This window comes from Scyliorhinus torazame, chromosome 27 (assembly GCF_047496885.1).
Source record: "Scyliorhinus torazame isolate Kashiwa2021f chromosome 27, sScyTor2.1, whole genome shotgun sequence".
NCBI lineage: Eukaryota > Metazoa > Chordata > Chondrichthyes > Carcharhiniformes > Scyliorhinidae > Scyliorhinus > Scyliorhinus torazame.
In genome coordinates, this window is record NC_092733.1 from 4,881,400 (window position 1) to 4,903,950 (window position 22,551).

Sequence of the window (22,551 nt, forward strand, 5' to 3'; positions counted from 1 at the left end):
ATAGTAGATCAGATACTGAAGATATAGATTGGTTTTTCACATATATGTCAGACTGTCTTTGACCAATCACTCTAAATCTGTGCCCTCCTCAATCCTTTCATGAGTGGCAACTTTCCCTCAGACCCCACATGGTTTTGATTATCGCGACCAAATCTCCAGTGAAAACAGTCTTAACTTCCCCAATCTATTTTCAGAAGTGAAATTGCTGATCTATGAAGTTTTCATTTGAAAATAATGTCCCGGAAAGGAGGCTGATGACGGTGATGATCTCTAACGGAAAAGTTGTTTCACTTTCACACTGGATCCTGGGGAAGGGTGAGGAACCACTCTCTCCAAACTCCCGAGTTATGGATTTTACACCGAATTCACCGGTCGGATATATTCCCATTTCCCTGCTAACTTTCTGTATAACAGGTAGGCTAAAATAAACAAAGTCAATTGCTGTTGATATTTTATTCAGAGTGACTCCAGTTCCATCTTTGCCTGATAGTTAATCTGGTGGATATTTTACACTCTCCTATTGTAGCAAATATGACTTTGGGGATGTCTGGCTTCTTTCTAAAAACATTCAGCGATAAAGTTCTACAAAGGAGACCGGGGGCGGGGCTCAACGCCGTCTAAAAGCCTCACTTTGTGACTTTGACACTTCCTGTTGTGTGTAAAACACGCAGAGCAGAGGGCATTTCTCTGTAAGTTTCTAGTTAAAGACAAGCGATAGATTTGAAGGCAGCAATGTCGGTGCTGGGTCCATTGCAGTGGGGAAACTCGGGGCAGATCCCCTGAGTGGAGTTCCCACACCCATCCCCAACTCTGAGCAGCTCACTGACATCCGGCCGGACATTTGGTTCCTGTCGACCATTACCAAATGAAACGGTTCCCAGAATATTCTCTAAAATTCCTCACAGCTTCCAAGTGGACGTTGTTGTGCTGGCAGTTAGTGCTTGTTTCTGCTGTCATCGTATTGAAACCAGCAGTACTGCACATTTGTGCAAGGAGGGACTTGGAAAGCTGTGTGAAGCATCGAGTACAGTGCCCATGTTGTCACACAAAGAATAACTGTTTCCTGGCGCCTCAAAACAGACCAGTGCCTCTGCTATCCTCACAAGCCTTCCTGTCCCTTCTGTGTAATGGGATTATTATTCAGTGTCCAATTCTGCTTAGTAAACTCCTGTCACTTTGTGACATTTTTCATGGCAGGCAAATAAATAATTTAAGTACCTGTTGTTTCCAAACTGAGATTTCTTCAAAGTATACAGACAACATCATCTCCCTATGCAAGCCTCAGGTCCATACAAGACCCTAAGATATAGGAGCAGAATTAGGCCACTCGGCCCATCGAGTCTGCTCCGCCATTCAATCATGGTTGATAGTGACATTTAAGGGGCATCTTGACAAATACATGAATAGGATGGGAATAGAGGGATATGGTCCCAGGAAGTGCAGAAGATTGTAGTTTAGTCGGGCAGCATGGTCGGCACGGGCTTGGAGGGCCGAAGGGCCTGTTCCTGTGCTGTACTTTTCTTTGTTCTTTGTTCTATATTTTTCTCATCTCCATTCTCCTGCCTTGCTGTGCTGATGAGCTTCGAACATACCCTGTTGTCTCAGTCATCCCCTGCAGAGACCAGAGCCAGGCAGCTCAATTTCCTGCAAGGGCACTGCAGCTCATTTCAAACAGCAGTAGTTGAACATTTATGCCAACTAAAAATATAAATTTTGAATGATCATATCAGAAGTATTCCTAAACTAAATTTATGTTTTTGTCTGTTCATCAAAACGAGCAATGTTTTTGTACTCAGTGTCTGCATTAAACATCCAGGGAGTTAATTATTGCATCAATACATGTGTGGTGGAGATCAGGTGCAAATGTTCTACTGCTTCATAATACAAGACCGTAAGACATAGGAGCAGAATTAGGCCACTCGGCCATCAAGTCTGCTCCGCCATTCAAACTTGACTGATATGTTTTGCATCCCCATTCTCCTGCCTTCTCCCCATGACCCCTGATCTCCACATTAATCAAGAACCTATCTCTCTCTGTCTTAAAGACATGATGTGGAGATGCCGGCGTTGGACTGGGGTGAGCACAGTACGAAGTCTTACAACACCAGGTTAAAGTCCAACAGGTTTGTTTCGATGTCACTAGCTTTCGGAGCGCTGCTCCTTCCTCAGGTGAATGAAGAGGTCTGTTCCAGAAACACATATATAGACAAATTCAAAGATGCCAAACAATGCTTGGAATGTGAGCATTAGCAGGTGATTAAATCTTTACAGATCCAGAGATGGGGTAACCCCAGGTTAAAGAGGTGTGAATTGTGTCAAGCCAGGACAGTTGGTAGGATTTCGCAGGCCAGGTGGTGGGGGATGAATGTAATGCGACATGAATCCCAGGTCCCGGTTGAGGCCGCACTCATGTGTGCGGAACTTGGCTATAAGTTTCTGCTCGGCGATTCTGCGTTGTCGCGGGTCCTGAAGGCCGCCTTGGAGAACGCTTACCCGGAGATCAGAGGCTGAATGCCCTTGACTGCTGAAGTGTTCCCCGACTGGAAGGGAACATTCCTGCCTGGTGATTGTTGCGCGATGTCCGTTCATTCATTGTCGCAGCGTCTGCATGGTCTCGCCAATGTACCACGTTTCGGGACATCCTTTCCTGCAGCGTATGAGGTAGACAACGTTGGCCGAGTCGCACGAGTATGTACCGCGTACCTGGTGGGTGGTGTTCTCACGTGTAATAGTGGTATCCATGTCGATGATCTGGCACGTCTTGCAGAGATTGCCATGGCAGGGTTGTGTGGTGTCGTGGTCACTGTTCTGAAGACTGGGTAGTTTGCTGCAAACAATGGTTCGTTTGAGGTTGCGCGGTTGTTTGAAGGCAAGTAGTGGGGGTGTGGGGATGACCTTGGCAAGATGTTCATCGTCATCAATGACGTGTTGAAGGCTGTGAAGAAGATGACGTAGTTTCTCCGCTCCGGGGAAGTACTGGACGACGAAGGGTATTCTGTCGATTGTGTCCCATGTTTGTCTTCTGAGGAGGTCGGTCCGGTTTTTCGCTGTGGCACGTTGGAACTGTCTATCGATGAGTCGAGTGCCATATCCCATTCGTACGAGGGCATCTTTCAACGTCTGTAGATGTCTGTTACGCTCTTCCTCGTCTGAGCAGATCCTGTGTATACGGAGCGCTTGTCCATAGGGGATGGCTTCTTTAATGTGTTTAGGGTGGAAGCTGGAGAAGTGGAGCATCGTGAGGTTATCCGTGGGTTTGCGGTAAAGCGAAGTGCTGAGGTGACCGTCCTTGATGGAGACGAGTGTGTCCAAGAATGCAACTGATTTTGGAGAATAGTCCATGGTGAGTCTGATGGTTGGATGGAACTTATTAATGTCATCGTGTAGTCGTTTCAGTGATTCTTCGCCGTGGGTCCAAAGGAAAAAAATGTCATCGATGTATCTGGTGTATAACGTCGGTTGAAGGTCCTGTGCGGTGAGTAGGTCCTGTTCAAACTTGTGCATGAAGATGTTGGCGTATTGGGGTGCGAATTTGGTCCCCATGGCTGTTCCATGCGTCTGGATGAAGAACTTGTTGTCGAAGGTGAAGACGTTGTGATCCAGAATGAAGCGGATGAGTTGCAGAATTGCGTCTGGAGATTGGCAGTTGTCGGTGTTGAGTACTGAGGCTGTTGCAGCAATACCGTCGTCATGGGGGATGCTGGTGTAGAGTGCCGAGACGTCCATTGTGACGAGGAATGTTCCTGGTTCAACTTGTCCATGGGTGCTGAGTTTCTGTAGGAAGTCCGTCGTGTCGCGACAGAAGCTGGGTGTACCTTGTACGATAGGTTTCAAGATGCCCTCGATGTAGCCAGAGAGGTTCTCACACAGGGTCCCATTGCCTGAAACGATAGGGCGGCCTGGTGTGTTGGCCTTATGTATTTTCGGGAGGCAGTAGAGATCTCCAATGCGGAGAGTACGTGGGATGAGAGCACGTAGGGTGCTCTGAAGATCTGGATCCAAGGTCTTGATCAGTCTGAGTTGTGATCGTTCTGTTCATGTTCAATGAACAAATCATTTTCTTGTGTGGAGGCTGGGACCCTTCGTGGTGATTGGACCACTCTCTGTTTCGTGGCGTCAGGCCGCAGCATGATCCTGCACTCACGAGTTGCGATGTCATATCTGCTGGGCTGAAGATTCCCCAATCCGAAGAACTCATCGTCGGGGTCTTCACGGTACAACACCTCTAGTTGCGGTTCAGATTTGGTACTGGGGTAGCCATAGAACATAGAACATTACAGCGCAGTACAGGCCCTTCGGCCCTCAATGTTGCTCTGACCTGTGAAACCACTCGAAAGCCCATCTCCACCATTTCCTTATCGTCCATATGTCTATCCAATGACCATTTGAATGTCCTTAGTGTTGGCGAGTCCACTATTGTTGCAGGCAGGGCATTCCATGCCCTTACTACTCTCTGAGTAAAGAACCTACCTCTGACATCTGTCCTATATCTATATCCCCTCAATTTAAAGCTATGTCCCCTCGTGCTAGACATCAGCATCCGAGGAAAAAGGCTCTCACTGTCCACCCTATCCAATCCTCTGATCATCTTGTATGCCTCAATTAAGTCACCTCTTAACCTTCTTCTCTCTAACGAAAACAGCCTCAAGTCCCTCAGCACCGAAACAAAAGCCATCTAACCTACACTATGCCATTATCATCCATATGCTTATCCAATAAACTTTTAAATGCCCTCAATGTTGGTGAGTTCACTACTGTTGCAGGTAGGGCATTCCACGGCCTCACCACTCTTTGCGTAAAGAACCTACCTCTGACCTCTGTCCTATATCTATTACCCCTCAGTTTAAAGCTATGTCCCCTCGTGCCAGCCATTTCCATCCGCGGGAGAAGGCTCTCACTGTCCACCCTACCTAACCCCCTGATCATTTTGTATGCCTCTATTAAGTCTCCTCTTAACCTTCTTCTCTCCAACGAAAACAACCTCAAGTCCATCAGCCTTTCCTCATAAGATTTTCTCTCCATACCAGGCAACATCCTGGTAAATCTCCTCTGCACCCGCTCCAAAGCCTCCACGTCCTTCCTATAATGCGGTGACCAGAACTGTACGCAATACTCCAAATGCGGCCGTACCAGAGTTCTGTACAGCTGCAACATGACCTCCTGACTCCGGAACTCAATCCCTCTACCAATAAAGGCCAACACTCCATAGGCCTTCTTCACAACCCTATCAACCTGAGTGGCAACTTTCAGGGATCTATGTACATGGACACCTAGATCCCTCTGCTCATCCACACTTCCAAGAACTTTACCATTAGCCAAATATTCCGCATTCGTTATTCCTTCCAAAGTGAATCACCTCACACTTCTCTACATTAAACTCCATTTGCCACCTCTCAGCCCAGCTCTGCAGCTTATCTATGTCCCTCTGTAACCTGCTACATCCTTCCACACTGTCGACAACACCACCGACTTTAGTGTCGTCTGCAAATTTACTCACCCACCCTTCTGCACCTTCCTCTAGGTCATTGATAAAAATGACAAACACCAACGGCCCCAGAACAGATCCTTGCGGTACGCCACTTGTAACTGAACTCCATTCTGAACATTTCCCATCAACCACCACCCTCTGTCTTCTTTCAGCTAGCCAATTTCTGATCCACATCTCTAAATCACCCTCAATCCCCAGCCTCCGTATTTTCTGCAATAGCCTACCGTGGGGAACCTTATCAAACGCTTTACTGAAATCCATATACACCACATCAACTACTCTACCCTTGTCTACCTGTTCAGTCACCTTCTCAAAGAACTCGATAAGGTTTGTGAGGCATGACCTACCCTTCACAAAGCCATGCTGACTATCCCTGATCATATTATTCCTATCTAGATGATTATAAATCTTGTCTCTTATAATCCCCTCCAAGACTTTACCCACTACAGACGTGAGACTCACCGGTCTGTAGTTGCCGGGGTTGTCTCTGCTCCCCTGCCGGGGTTGTCTCTGCTCCCCTTTTTGAACAAAGGGACCACATTTGCTATCCTCCAGTCCTCTGGCACTATTCCTGTAGCCAATGATGACATAAAAATCAAAGCCAATGGTCCAGCAATCTCTTCCCTGGCCTCCCAGAGAATCCTAGAATAAATCCCATCAGGACCCGGGGACTTATCTATTTTCAGCCTGTCCAGAATTGCCAACACCTCTTCCCTACGTACCTCGATGCCATCTATTCTAATAGCCTGGGTCTCAGCATTCTCCTCCACAACATTATCTTTTTCCTGAGTGAATACTGACGAAAAATATTCATTTAGTATCTCGCCTATCTCTTCAGACTCCACGCACAACTTCCCATCCCTGTCCTTGACTGGCCCTACTCTTACCCTAGTCATTTGCTTATTCCTGACATACCTATAGAAAGCTTTTGGGTTTTCCTTGATCCTACCTGCCAAATACTTCTCATGTCCCCTCCTTGCTCGTCTTCGCTCTCTCTTTAGATCCTTCCTCGGTACCTTGTAACTATCCATCGCCCCAACTGAAACTTCACACCTCATCTTCACATAGGCCTCCTTCTTCCTCTTAACAAGAGATTCCACTTCTTTGGTAAACCACGGTTCCCTCGCTCTACTCCTTCCTCCCTGCCTGACCGGTACGTACTTATCAAGAACACGCAGTAGCTGATCCTTGAACAAGCTCCACTTATCCAGTGTGCCTAACACTTGCAGCCTACTTCTCCAACCTATCCCCCCCAAGTCACGTCTAATGGCATCATAATTGCCCTTCCCCCAGCTATCACTCTTGCCCTGCGGTGTATACTTATCCCTTTCCATCACTAACGTAAACGTCACCGAATTGTGGTCACTGTCCCCAAAGTGCTCTCCTACCTCCAAATCCAACACCTGGCCTGGTTCATTACCCAAAACCAAATCCAACATGGCCTCGCCTCTTGTTGGCCTGTCAACATATTGTGTCAGGAAACCCTCCTGCACACACTGTACAAAAAACGCCCCATCTAATGTACTCGAACTATATCTTTTCCAGTCAATATTTGGAAAGTTAAAGTCTCCCATAATAACTACCCTGTTACTTTCGCTCTTATCCAGGATCATCTTCGCCATCCTTTCCTCTACATCCCTCGAACTATTTGGAGGCCGAGAAAACTCCCAACAGGGTGACCTCTCCTTTCCTGTTTCTAACCTCAGCCCATACTCCCTCGGAAGATGAGTCCCCATCTAGCATCCTCTCCGCCACCGTAATACTGCTCTTGACTAGCAGCGCCACACCTCCCCCTCTTTTGCCTCCTTCTCTGAGCTTACTAAAACACCTAAACTCCTGAACCTGCAACATTCATTCCTGTCCCTGCTCTATCCATGTCTCCGAAATGGCCACAACATCGAAGTCCCAGGTACCAACCCATGCTGCCAGTTCCCCTACCTTATTTCGTATACTCCTGGCATTGAAGTAGACACACTTCAAACCACCTACCTGAACACTGGCCCCCTCCTGCAACATCAAATCTGTGCTCCTGACCTCTATTCTCTCATTCTCCCATACCCTAAAACTACAATCCAGGTTCCCATGCCCCTGCTGCATTAGTTTAAACCCCCCTAAAGAGCACTAACAAATCTCCCCCCCAGGATATTTGTGCCCCTCAGGTTCAGATGTAGACCATCCTGTCTGTAGAGGTCTCACCTTCCCCAGAAAGAGCCCCAGTTATCCAGAAATCTGAATCCCTCCCACCTGCACCATCCCTGTAGCCACGTGTTTAATTGCTCTCTCTCCCTAATCCTCATCTCATTATCACGTGGCACGGGCAACAACCCAGAGATAACAACTCTGTTTGTTCTAGTTCTGAGCTTCCATCCTAGCTCCCTGAAAGCCTGCCAGACATCCTTGTCCCCGTTCCTACCTATGTCGTTAGTGCCAATGTGGACCACGACTTGGGGCTGCTCCCCCTCCCCCTTAAGGACCCGGAAAACAAGTTCCTGTGAAAAGCCCCTAGTCGCCACATTCCGGCGCCTGTTCGGGGAGGCTGGTACGGGAATTGAACCGTTCTGCTGGCCTGCCTCGGTCTGCTTTCAAAGCTAGCGAATTAGCCCTGTGCTAAACAGCCCCTATATCTCTTATAAACCTTTCCAAGACTTTGCCCACAACAGAAGTAAGGCTCACTGGTCTATAGTTACCGGGGTTGTCTCTACTCCCCTTCTTGAACAAGGGGACAACACTTGCTAACCTCCAGTCTTCTGGCACTATTCCTGTAGACAAAGATGACTTAAAGATCAAAGCCAAAGGCTCAGCAATCTCCTCCCTGGCTTCCCAGAGAGTCCTAGGATAAATCCCATCCGGCCCAGGGGACATATCTATTTTCACACTTTCCAGAATTGCTAACACCGCCTCCTTATGAACCTCAAGCCCTTCTAGTCTAGTAGCCTGAATCTCAGTATTCTCCTCGACAACATTGTCTTTTTCCTGTGTGAATACTGATGAAAAATATTCATTTACACCTCTCCTATCTCCTCGGACTCCACGCACAACTTCCCGCTACTGACCTTGACTGGCCCTACTCTTATCCTAGTCATTCTTTTAGAACATAGAACATAGAACTATACAGCGCAGTACAGGCCCTTCGGCCCACGATGTTGCACCGAAACAAAAGCCATCTAACCTACACTATGCCATTATCATCCATATGTTTATCCAATAAACTTTTAAATGCCCTCAATGTTGGCGAGTTCACTACTGTTGCAGGTAGGGCATTCCACGGCCTCACCACTCTTTGCGTAAAGAACCTACCTCTGACCTCTGTCCTATATCTATTACCCCTCAGTTTAAAGCTATGTCCCCTCGTGCCAGCCATTTCCATCCGCGGGAGAAGGCTCTCACTGTCCACCCTATCTAACCCCCTGATCATTTTGTATGCCTCTATTAAGTCTCCTCTTAACCTTCTTCTCTCCAACGAAAACAACCTCAAGTCCATCAGCCTTTCCTCATAAGATTTTCTCTCCATACCAGGCAACATCCTGGTAAATCTCCTCTGCACCCGCTCCAAAGCCTCCACGTCCTTCCTATAATGCGGTGACCAGAACTGTACGCAATACTCCAAATGCGGGCGTACCAGAGTTTTGTACAGCTGCAACATGACCTCCTGACTCCGGAACTCAATCCCTCTACCAATAAAGGCCAACACTCCATAGGCCTTCTTCACAACCCTATCAACCTGGGTGGCAACTTTCAGGGATCTATGTACATGGACACCTAGATCCCTCTGCTCATCCACACTTCCAAGAACTTTACCATTAGCCAAATATTCCGCATTCCTGTTATTCCTTCCAAAGTGAATCACCTCACACTTCTCTACATTAAACTCCATTTGCCACCTCTCAGCCCAGCTCTGCAGCTTATCTATATACCTCTGTAACCTGCTACATCCTTCCACACTGTCGACAACACCACCGACTTTAGTATCGTCTGCAAATTTACTCACCCACCCTTCTGCGCCTTCCTCTAGGTCATTGATAAAAATGATGTGGAGATGCCGGCATTGGACTGGGGTGAGCACAGTACGAAGTCTTACAACACCAGGTTAAAATCCAACAGGTTTGTTTCGATGTCACTAGCTTTCGGAGCGCTGCTCCTTCCTCAGGTGAATGAAGAGGTCTGTTCCAGAAACACATATATAGACAAATTCAAAGATGCCAGACAATGCTTGGAATGCGAGCATTAGCAGGTGATTAAATCTTTACAGATCCAGAGATGGGGTAACCCCAGGTTAAAGAGGTGTGAATTGTACCAAGCCAGGACAGTTGGTAGGATTTCGCAGGCCAGATGGTGGGGGATGAATGTAATGCGACATGAATCCCAGGTCCCGGTTGAGGCCGCACTCATGTGTGCGGAACTTGGCTATAAGTTTCTGCTCGGCGATTCTGCGTTGTCGCGGGTCCTGAAGGCCGCCTTGGAGAACGCTTACCCGGAGATCAGAGGCTGAATGCCCTTGACTGCTGAAGTGTTCCCCGACTGGAAGGGAACATTCCTGCCTGGTGATTGTTGCGCGATGTCCGTTCATTCGTTGTCGCAGCGTCTGCATGGTCTCGCCAATGTACCACGCTTCGGGACATCCTTTCCTGCAGCGTATGAGGTAGACAACGTTGGCCGAGTCGCACGAGTATGTACCGCGTACCTGGTGGGTGGTGTTCTCACGTGTAATGGTGGTATCCATGTCGATGATCTGGCACGTCTTGCAGTGATTGCCATGACAGGGTTGTGTGGTGTCGTGGTCGCTATTCTGAAGACTGGGTAGTTTGCTGCAAACAATGGTTCGTTTGAGGTTGCGCGGTTGTTTGAAGGCAAGTAGTGGGGGTGTGGGGATGACCTTGGCAAGATGTTCATCGTCATCAATGACGTGTTGAAGGCTGTGAAGAAGATGACGTAGTTTCTCCGCTCCGGGGAAGTACTGGACGACGAAGGGTATTCTGTCGGTTGTGTCCCATGTTTGTCTTCTGAGGAGGTCGGTCCGGTTTTTCGCTGTGGCGCGTTGGAACTGTCGATCGATGAGTCGAGTGCCATATCCCGTTCGTACGAGGGCATCTTTCAATGTCTGTAGATGTCTGTTACGCTCCTCGTCGTCTGAGCAGATCCTGTGTATACGGAGCGCTTGTCCATAGGGGATGGCTTCTTTAATGTGTTTAGGGTGGAAGCTGGCGAAGTGGAGCATCATGAGGTTATCCGTAGGTTTGTGGTAAAGCGAAGTGCTGAGGTGACTGTCCTTGATGGAGACGAGTGTGTCCAAGAATGCAACTGATTTTGGAGAGTAGTCCATGGTGAGTCTGATGGTTGGATGGAACTTATTAATGTCATCGTGTAGTCGTTTCAGTGATTCTTCGCCGTGGGTCCAAAGGAAAAAAATGTCATCGATGTATCTGGTGTATAACATCGGTTGAAGGTCCTGTGCGGTGAGTAGGTCCTGTTGAAACTTGTGCATGAAGATGTTGGCGAATTGGGGTGCGAATTTGGTCCCCATGGCTGTTCCGTGCGTCTGGATGACGAACTTGTTGTCGAAGGTGAAGACGTTGTGATCCAGAATGAAGCGGATGAGTTGCAGAATTGCGTCTGGAGATTGGCAGTTGTCGGTGTTGAGTACTGAGGCTGTTGCAGCAATGCCGTCGTCATGGGGGATGCTGGTGTAGAGTGCCGTGACGTCCATTGTGACGAGGAATGTTCCTGGTTCAACTGGTCCATGGGTGCTGAGTTTCTGTAGGAAGTCCGTCGTGTCGCGACAGAAGCTGGGTGTACCTTGTACGATGGGTTTCAAGATGCCCTCGATGTAGCCAGAGAGGTTCTCACACAGGGTCCCATTGCCTGAAACGATAGGGCGGCCTGGTGTGTTGGCCTTATGTATTTTCGGGAGGCAGTAGAGATCTCCAATGCGGGGAGTACGTGGGATGAGAGCACGTAGGGTGCTCTGAAGATCTGGATCCAAGGTCTTGATCAGTCTGTTAAGTTGGCGGATGTGTTCCTTGGTCGGATCTGCGGGTAACTGTCTGTAGTGTTCTTGGTTGTTCAGTTGTCGGTATACTTCTTTGCAGTAGTCCGTTCTGTTCAGTACGACAGTGGCCCTCCCTTTGTCTGCTGGTTTGATGACGATGCTGTGGTTGATCTTGAGAGCGCGGATGGCATTGCGTTGTGCTTGGGTGACGTTCGGGGCTGTCATTGATAAAAATGACAAACACCAAAGGCCCCAGAACAGATCCTTGCGGTACGCCACTTGTAACTGAACTCCATTCTGAACATTTCCCATCAACCACCACCCTCTGTCTTCTTTCAGCTAGCCAATTTCTGATCCACATCTCTAAATCACCCTCAATCCCCAGCCTCCGTATTTTCTGCAATAGCCTACCGTGGGGAACCTTATCAAACGCTTTACTGAAATCCATATACACCACATCAACTGCTCTATCCTCGTCTACCTGTTCAGTCACCTTCTCAAAGAACTCGATAAGGTTTGTGAGGCATGACCTACCCTTCACAAAGCCATGCTGACTATCCCTGATCATATTATTCCTATCTAGATGATTATAAATCTTGTCTCTTATAATCCCCTCCAAGACTTTACCCACCACAGACGTGAGGCTCACCGGTCTATAGTTGCCGGGGTTGTCTCTGCTCCCCTTTTTGAACAAAGGGACCACATTTGCTATCCTCCAGTCCTCTGGCACTATTCCTGTAGCCAATGATGGCATAAAAATCAAAGCCAAAGGTCCAGCAATCTCTTCCCTGGCCTCCCAGAGAATCCTAGGATGAATCCCATCAGGTCCCGGGGACTTATCTATTTTCAGCCTGTCCAGAATTGCCAACACCTCTTCCCTACGTACCTCAATGCCATCTATTCTAATAGCCTGGGGCTCAGCATTCTCCTCCACAACATTATCTTTTTCCAGAGTGAATACTGACGAAAAATATTCATTTAGTATCTCTCCTATCTCTTCCGACTCCACGCACAACTTCACATCCCTGTCCTTGACTGGTCCTACTCTTTCCCTAGTCATTCGCTTATTCCTGACATACCTATAGAAAGCTTTTGGGTTTTCCTTGATCCTACCTGCCAAATATTTCTCATGTCCCCTCCTTGCTCGTCTTAGCTCTCTCTTTAGATCCTTCCTCGCTACCTTGTAACTATCCATCGCCCTAACTGAACCTTCATGTCTCATCTTTACATAAGCCTCCTTCTTCCTCTTGACCAGTGTTTCGACTGCTTTAGTAAACCACGGTTCCCTCGCTCGACCACTTCCTCCCTGCCTGACAGGTACATACTTATCAAGGACACGGAGTAGCTGTTCCTTGAACAAGCTCCACATTTCCATTGTGCCCATCCCCTGCAGTTTTCCTCTCCATCCGATGCATCCTAAGTTTTGCCTCATCGCATCATAATTGCCTTTCCCCCAGATATAACTCTTGCCCTGCGGTATATACCTATCCCCTTCCATCACAAAAGTAAACGTAATCGAATTGTGGTCACTATCACCAAAGTGCTCACCTACCTCCAAATCCAACACCTGTCCTGGTTCATTACCCAGTACCAAATCCAATATGGCCTCTCCTCTCGTTGGCCTATCTACATACTGTGTCAGGAAACCCTCCTGCACACATTGGACAAAAACGGACCCATCTAAAGTACTTGAACTATAGCGTTTCCAATCAATATCTGGAAAGTTAAAGTCCCCCATAACAACTACCCTGTTGCTTTCGCTCCTATCCAGAATCATCTTTGCAATCCTGTCCTCTACATCTCTGGAACTTTTTGGAGGCCTATAGAAAACCCCTAACACGGTGACCTCTCCTTTCCTGTTTCTAACCTCATCCCATACTACCTCAGTAGACGAATCCTCATCAAACGTCCTTTCTGCCACCGTAATACTGTCCTTGACTAACAATGCCACCCCTCCCCCTCTTTTACCACCTTCCCTGAGCTTACTGAAATATCTAAACCCCAGCACCTGCAACAACCATTCCTGTCCCTGCTCTATCCATGTCTCCACACCCTCTCACTTCCCACACCGCTAACCCGCCCGCTTGCACACCCCTCTGTTACACACACCTGCAGCACTACGAGCTGGGGGCTCTGGGTCGGCAGTGACAGCGGGTCTGGTCCATGTGATGGAGGATGATGTCCATCAGTTCTGCGGAGCTGTGGTGCTCTGCATCGTTTGACAATGTCTGACTCATGGCCACAGTAGCATCTTTCACCTGGGTGATCCCTGCATGCGAGCTGGTACGGCCCCGCCGCATCCCTGGGCTGGGGGTGCTAGCGACGGTTGGAGCACGGTCCTCCCACAGGGCCAGCACTGGTTCCCCGCCCCCCCCCCCCCCCCCCCCCCCCCCCCCCCCCCCCCGGCCAACCCGGACTAGCCCACCCCCACACCCATCAGACAGAGCACCGAGGCAGGATTTAACAGGATTTAACATGTGTTTATTGTGGAGACATATACAGTCTGTGCCCTAACCCCTATGACTGATCTGTGCCCTGCACCCGTGCCAACCTAACTGATGTCTAACCTTCTGGCCTTACGGACCCTAACACTACGCCTAGGTGGTCCCCCAGATGGTACAACAGGAGTGGAGGTGGCCTGCTATGACTCCTGCCCTGCGACAAGGGTCCCTGCTGGCGTGCGTCCCCTGGGGCGACCCGGCCTAGATGGGCTCGGCTGCTCCTCGGGTGTCCCGGTTGGCGCGGTGCCACCCTGTTCTGCCCACTTCCCACCAGATACACACCAGGGACAGGAAGGGGGGGGAGAGGGTGGACTCCGAGGTGCTGTGCTGTTCGGGCACCTCTCCTGAGGGAGTGACCGGCACGGGCCCCATCACCTCCTCCTCCCTCGGGGTGTCCGATGCCCCTGGGCTTCTCCATGGGACAGGGGTGCGAGCGGAGCCATCCCCTGAGGCCACACACCCCCTCCCCACCATTGCCAGTCCTGGAGGCCCGCTCTGGCCTCAACAAGGGTCTGAAGGTTCATGGCCATGGAGCACAGGGAGTTGGCCATCTCCTTCTGGGACTGCACCACATCACTCTGCAACTATGCCACCACCCTCTGGGTCTGGGCCACCTCCCTCTGGGTCTGGGCCACTTCCCTCTGGGACTGGGCCACCTCCCTCTGGGACTGGGCCATTGTCTGCGCAACGCAGGCAAGCGCCTGGGCAATGCCGCCGACGTTTCCAGCCATGGCCTGTGAATGGGCCATGCTGAGGAGCACAGCTGAAATGTCCAAGTGGCTCTGGCACATGACTGCCTGTGAGAGGGCAGCCCTATCCAAGGCCTCGGCCATGGTCTGCACAGAATGTCCCAGGCCATGACACACTGATCCATAGGTCGCCCCCAATGCCTCCCACGTGGTGTCGGCCTGGGGGGTACGCATAACCGGCACCACCCCTGCTCCTCACACAGATGGACTCCTCCACCTGCACCTGCAGGTGCTGGATGCCTGCCGTCATCCTCTCCTGTAGTCCCTGGGTGTCTGACTGCAGCTGCACTGTGGCTGGGGCTGGATGTTCCAGAAGCCCAGGACCCATCTGGAAGGCAGCTGGTTCCAGGGGCTGGCCTGCCCTCCGACCGTCCGGCCCCTCGGCTGCTCCTAACTCCACCTGCTGCACTGGATGCGATGTGTGGTGCACGCCAGATAGTGTCCCAGGAGCATCTTCACTAATGTGCCCATCGAGGTGATAGTCTCTGGGATGGTGGAGGGTGTAGGAGACAGCTGTGACGGAAAGTCCGTGTCCTCCTGCAACCCGAGCTCTGGGGTATCCCGAGTCTCGGGGATCTGCAACTAAGCAAGGTCTCACTTCCTAGTCCGCCGCTGAACTCTGCCTTGGTGACCTCCCTTTCCTCCGGGCCGCCGACCACGTCCAGTGCCCTCTGCTCGGGCATGATGAGGGTCTGCAGTTCTGATAGTCCCCCTCACGTCTTCTCCCATTCCTGGCGGTTGTCGCGGCCTTCTCATGAGGAGGGGGCAAACACAAACAGACGATCTTTAGATGTCTCCGACGCATGCAGTCCAGGGGTTGGGTAGATGGGGGCCTCAGTGGCCATGGCGGCTGGCATGTGAGGTAGGGTGGGAGTTCGGCCAACCCGGGGGGGGGTGGCTACGAGTGTTTGGGGGGGACAGGGTTAATGCCAGGGCGCAGAGCAATCAACTCACCCTGGCCACCTTGAGGAGGTTGTGCAGTATCCTCCGGCACTGCATGCTAGTCCGGGCAATGTTGCCCACCGCACTGACCGCCTCTGCCACCTGCACCCAGGCAGGGCGAACGATGGCGCCTTGCAGCTTTCCTCCTGGGCCTGAGCACTGGGTCACCTGCCTCTCCTCCACGGCGTCCATGAGGGTGTCCAGTTCAGCATCCCTGTACCGTGGCGTTGCTCTCCTTCCAGCCACCTTGTTGACTGGGACGGTGCGTGTGGGGGGGATGGACCGTTGAAGTATGGCTGCGGTGTGTGAGCGTCATGTGTGCCAATCACGGACCCAGCGAATCCGGCACTGTTTTGCATGGAATTGATTGTGTTCCACATGGCGATGCAGCTAGCCCATTTAAAGTAGCTAAATCGGTGCCGCTGTCGCTGTCGTAAAACGCCAGTTTCCACAGCAGCACTCAGTCTCAAAATGGGAGAATCCCGCCCATGAATCCCTAAATCGGCGCGATGGCCCGAACCCGGTGCCAAATACGGGGCAAATCACTCCGGCGTCCGGCCCCCCGAAACATCGCGGAATTTCCGGCCCGGAATGGGTTAGCAGCGGCGTGATGCCATTCGCGATGACGTCACCCGTCACGGATGTGTGCGCCGTCAGTGACGCCGCGTGGCGTCGCAGCACAAAGGACAGCCCCCCTCCGCGTCGCAGCACAAAGGACGGCCCCCCTCCGCGTCGCAGCACAAAGGACGGCCCCCCTCCGCGTCACAGCACAAAGGACGGCCCCCCTCCGCGTCGCAGCACAAAGGACGGCCCCCCTCCGCGTCGCAGCACAAAGGACGGCCCCCCTCCGCGTCGCAGCACAAAAGACGCGTCAAAATGGCCACTTGCCGCGCAGCGCCGAGGTTCCAGTAGCGGGACATAGAGACGCTCCTGGACGCATTGGAGCAGAGGGCAGCACGGTAGCACAGTGGTTAGCACAATTGCTTCACAGCTCCAGGGTCCCAGGTTCGATTCCCCGCTGGGTCACTGTCTGTGCGGAGTCTGCACATCCTCCCCGTGTATGCGTGGGTTTCCTCCGGGTGCTCCGGTTTCCTCCCACAGTCCAAAGATGTACAGGTTAGGTGGATTGGCCATGCTAAATTGCCCTTAGTGTCCAAAATTGCCCTTAGTGTTGGGTGGGGTTACTGGGTTATGGGGATAGGGTGGAGGTGTTGACCTTGGGTAGGGTGCTCTTTCCAAGAGCCAGTGCAGACCTGATGGGCCGAATGGCCTTCTTCTGCCCTGTAAATGCTATGATAAAAAAGAGGAGGGAGGCCCTGTACCCCGGACACGGCCGCAGGGTCGCACCACGCCTCAGCTGGCGCCTGTGGCGTCCAGTATCACAAGAAGGTCAATGACCTTGTCAGGGCAGCCAGGGTGAGTATCCCCCCCAGCTCCGATCGGCGGCACAGCCCTCGGTGCAACCGATATGGCTGCACCCACCCACGCAGGCTGCAGTTGCAGGATGGATTGTGAACCTCTGCCAACATACACACAACCGCTGGTCCACATGGATATGTCTGCCTAACACTGTTAGAACATGAACATAGAACACACAGTGCAGAAGGAGGCCATTCGGCCCATCGAGTCTGCACCGACCCACTTATCCCTCACTTACACCCTATCCCCGTAACCTAATAACCCCTCCTAACCTTTTTGGACACTAAGGGCAATTTATCATGGCCAATCCACCTAACCTGCACATCTTTGGACTTGTGGGAGGAAACCGGAGCACCCGGAGGAAACCCACGCAGACACGGGGAGAACGTGCAGACTCCGCACAGACAGTGACCCAGCGGGGAATTGAACCTGGGACCCTGGCGCTGTGTAGCCACAGTGCTAACCACTGTGTTACCGTGCTGCCCTTTATCCCTGCCACCCTCCCGTCCCCCACAGGAGAAGCGCGCTCACAACAACCCAGAGCATGAGAGGGCCGGATGGGGTCCACCTGAACTGCGACCACTCACTATCAATGAGGAGAGGGCCCTGGAACTTGCAGGCGGGCCCGAGGACCGGGAGGTTGCGGATGCAGAGGTCGGGGGCGCACAACCAAGTGGGACGCCCCACTGCCTGCCCCCCTTCCCAAATGTCCCCCTTCCCCCATATCCCTCTTCCCCCATATCACCCATATCCCCCTTCCCCCATATCCCCCTTCCCCCACATCCCCCTTCCCCCATATCGCCTTCCCCCATATCCCTTCCCCCATATCCCTATTCCCCCATATCCCCCTTCCCCATATTGCCCTTCCCCCATATCCCCCTTCCCCCATATCCCCTTCCCCCATATCACTCTTCCCCCAAATATCCCCCTTCCCCCAAATCCCCCTTCCCCCATATCCCCCTCCCCCACATCCCCCTCCCCCATATCCCCTTCCCCCATATCCCCCTTCCCCCACATCCCCCTTCCCCCATATCGCCTTCCCCCATATCCCTTCCCCCATATCCCTATTCCCCCATATCCCCCTTCCCCCATATTGCCCTTCCCCCATATCCCCTTCCCCCAATCCCCTTCCCCCATATCACTCTTCCCCCAAATATCCCCCTTCCCCCAAATCCCCCTTCCCCCATATCCCCCTCCCCCACATCCCCCTCCCCATATCCCCCTTCCCCCATATCCCTATTCCCCCATATCCCCCTTCCCCCATATTGCCCTTCACCCATATCCCCCTTCCCCCATATCCCCTTCCTCCATATCACTCTTCCCCCAAATATCCCCCTTCCCCCAAATCCCCCTTCCCCCATATCCCCCTCCCCCATATCCCCCTCCCCCATATCCCCCTTCCCCCATATCCCCCTCCCCATAACCCCCTTCCCCCAAATCCCCATATCTCCCATAACCCCCTTCCCCGTATCACGTTCCCCCATAATCCCCTTCCCCATATCCCCCATTCCCCATATCGCCCTTCAACCATATCTTCCTTCACCCATATCCCCCACATGCCCTTCCCCCATATCCCCCATGCCCCCTATCCCTGTCTGCGTGTCTAACCATGCATGCTGTATTATGTATTGCAGGACCAAACATCGACCCACCCGTCCCTGCAGATGGCGACCGCCCCTAGGACGATCCAGGGCGGCGACGAGCCATGGACAGACCCGGCCCATCAGGGATACGAAGCCCCCAGGACGATCCAGGGCGGCGAGGAGCCAGGGACAGACTCGGAGCACCAGGGAGACGACGCCCCCATCGAGTGCGAGTGCGGCGTTGCCGGCGGGCCAGACCCAGCGACGAGGGGGCAGCCACAAGAACAGGCCCCCGTCGCAGCCGACCCAGGACACACACACCCAGGACACCCCTACCCAGGCCGCACCTACCCAGGCCGCACCTACCCAGGACACCCCTACCCAGGCCGCACCTACCCAGGCCGCACCTACCCAGGACACGCACACCCAGGACACCCCTACCCAGGCCGCACCTACCCAGGCCGCACCTACCCAGGACACCCCTACCCAGGCCGCACCTACCCAGGCCGCACCTGCCCAGGCCGCACCTACCCAGGCCGCACCTACCCAGGCCGCACCTACCCAGGCCGCACCTACCCAGGACACCCCTACCCAGGCCACACCTACCCAGGACACCCCTACCCAGGCCGCACCTGCCCAGGCCGCACCTGCCCAGGCCGCACCTACCCAGGCCGCACCTACCCAGGCCGCACCTACCCAGGACGCACCTACCCAGGACGCACCTACCCAGGACGCACCTACCCAGGACGCACCTACCCAGGACGCACCTACCCAGGACACCCCTACCCAGGACACCCCTACCCAGGCCGCACCTACCCAGGACACCCCTACCCAGGACACCCCTACCCAGGCCGCACCTACCCAGGACGCACCTACCCAGGACGCACCTACCCAGGACGCACCTACCCAGGACACCACTACCCAGGACGCACCTACCCAGGTCGCACCTACCCAGGACACAGCTACCCAGGTCGCACCTACCCAGGACACACCTACCCAGGACACAGCTACCCAGGACCACCGAGGACGCACCTACCCAGGTCGCACCTACCCAGGACACAGCTACCCAGGACCACCGAGGACGCACCTACCCAGGCCACACCTACCCAGGACACACCTACCCAGGACTACCCAGGACGCACCTACCCAGGACGCACCAACCCAGGACGCACCTACCCAGGACGCACCAACCCAGGACACAGCTACCCAGGATGCACCTACCCAGGACGCACCAACCCAGGACACAGCTACCCAGGATGCACCTACCCAGGACGCACCAACCCAGGACACAGCTACCCAGGATGCACCTACCCAGGACGCACCTACCCAGGCCACACCTACCCAGGACTACCGAGGACGCACCTCCCAGGACACACCTACCCATGTTGCACCTACCCATGACGCACCTACCCAGGACACACCTACTCAGGACTACCCAGGACACACCTACCCAGGACACACCTACCCAGGACACACCTACCCAGGATGCACCTACCCAGCACTACCCAGGACACAACTACCCAGGACTCACCTACCCAGGACACACCTATCTAGGCCGCATCTACCCAGGATGCACCTACCCAGGACACACCTACCCAGGACGCAGCACACCAGGACGCACCAAACCAGGACGCATCTACCCAGGTCGCACCTACCCAGGACACACCTACCCAGGACACTGACGCCCAGGACACTGATGCCCAGGACACTGACGCCCAGGACACTGACGCCCAGGACACTGACGCACAGGACACTGACGCCCAGGACACTGACGCCCAGGACACTGACGCCCAGGACACTGACGCACAGGACACCGACGCCCAGGACACCGACGCCCAGGACAGCGACGCCCAGGACACTGACGCCCAGGACACTGACGCCCAGGACACTGACCACAGGACACTGACGCCCAGGACACTGACGCACAGGACACTGACGCACAGGACACTGACGCCCAGGACACTGACGCCCAGGACACTGACGCCCGGGACACTGACGCCCGGGACACTGACGCACAGGACACAGACGCCCAGGACACTGACGCCCAGGACACTGACGCCCAGGACACTGACGCCCAGGACACTGACGCCCAGGACATTGACGCACAGGACACTGACGCACAGGGCACTGACGCACAGGACACTGACACCCAGGACACTGAAGCCCAGGACACTGACGCACAGGTCACTGACGCCTAGGACACTGACGCCCAGGACACTGACGCCCGGGACACTGACGCACAGGACACTGACGCCCAGGACACTGACGCCCAGGACACTGACGCCCAGGACATTGACGCCCAGGACACTGACGCTCAGGACACTGACGCCCAGGACACTGATGCCCAGGACACTGACGCACACGACACTGGCGCCCAGGATACTGACGGCCAGGACATTGACGCCCAGGACACTGACGCTCAGGACACTGACGCCCAGGACACTGACGCCCAGTACACTGACGCCCAGGACACTGATGCCCAGGACACTGACGCTCAAGACACTGGCGCCCAGGACACTGACGCCCAGGACACTGACGCTCAGGACACTGACGCCCAGGACACTGACGCCCAGGACACTGACGCACAGGGCACTGACACCCAGCACACTGACGCCCAGGACACTGACGCCCAGGACACTGACGCTCAGGACACTGACGCCCAGGACACTGACGCAAAGGACATTGACGCCCAGGACACTGACGCCCAGGACACTGACGCCCAGGACACTGACGCCCAGGACACTGACGCCCAGGACATTGATGCACAGGACACTGACGCCCAGGACACTGACGCCCAGGACACTGACGCCCAGGACATTGATGCACAGGACACCGACGCACAGGACATTGACGCCCAGGAAAATGACACCCAGGACACTGACGCCCAGGAAAATGACACCCAGGACACTGATGCCCAGGACACTGACGCCCAGGAAAATGACACCGAGGACACTGATGCCCAGGACACTGACACCGAGGAAAATGACACCCAGGACACTGATGCCCAGGACACTGAGGCCCAGGACACTGACGCCCAGGACACTGATGCCCAGGACACTGACTCCCAGGACATTGACGCCCAGGACACTGACGCCCAGGACAATGACGCACAGGACACTGATGCCCAGGACAATGACACCCAGGACACTGATGCCCAGGACAATGACACCCAGGACACTGACACCCAGGACACTGATGCCCAGGACACGGACGCCCTGGACACTGACGCCCAGGACAATGACACCCAGGACACTGACGCCAAGGACACTGATGCCCAGGACAATGACACCCAGGACACTGACACCCAGGACACTGATGCCCAGGACACTGACGCCCAGGACACTGACGCCCAGGACACTGACACCCAGGACACTGACACCCAGGACACTGACGCCCAGGACACTGATGCCAAGGACAATGACACCCAGGACACTGACACCCAGGACACTGATGCCCAGGACACTGACGCCCAGGACACTGACGCCCAGGACACTGACGCACAGGACACGGACGCCCAGGACACTGACGCCCAGGACATTGACGCCCAGAATACTGACGCCCAGGACAATGACGCACAGGACACTGATGCCCAGGACACCGACGCCCAGGACACTGACGCCCAGGACACTGACGCCCAGGACAAATGACACCCAGGACACTGACGCCCAGGACACTGACGCCCAAGACAATGACACCCAGGACACTGACGCCCAGGACACTGATGCCCAGGACAATGACACCCAGGACACTGACACCCAGGACACTGACACCCAGGACACTGATGCCCAGGACACTGACGCCCAGGACACTGATGCCCAGGACAATGACACACTGGACACTGACGCCCAGGACACTGACGCACAGGACACTGACGCACAGGACA

General features: G+C 53.6%; 1 protein-coding gene across 1 annotated transcript in view; it reads left to right on the forward strand.

Moving 5' to 3' along the window:
• The first annotated feature begins 239 nt into the window (after positions 1 to 239).
• LOC140403141 (intercellular adhesion molecule 4-like) overlaps positions 240 to 22,551 on the forward strand; it is a 68,634-nt gene continuing 46,322 nt past the window's right edge. The window contains exon 1 of the mRNA XM_072490808.1: positions 240 to 414. Coding sequence (XP_072346909.1) covers positions 255 to 414 — 160 coding nt within the window. The 5' untranslated portion in view covers positions 240 to 254. The remainder of the gene's footprint in view (positions 415 to 22,551) is intronic.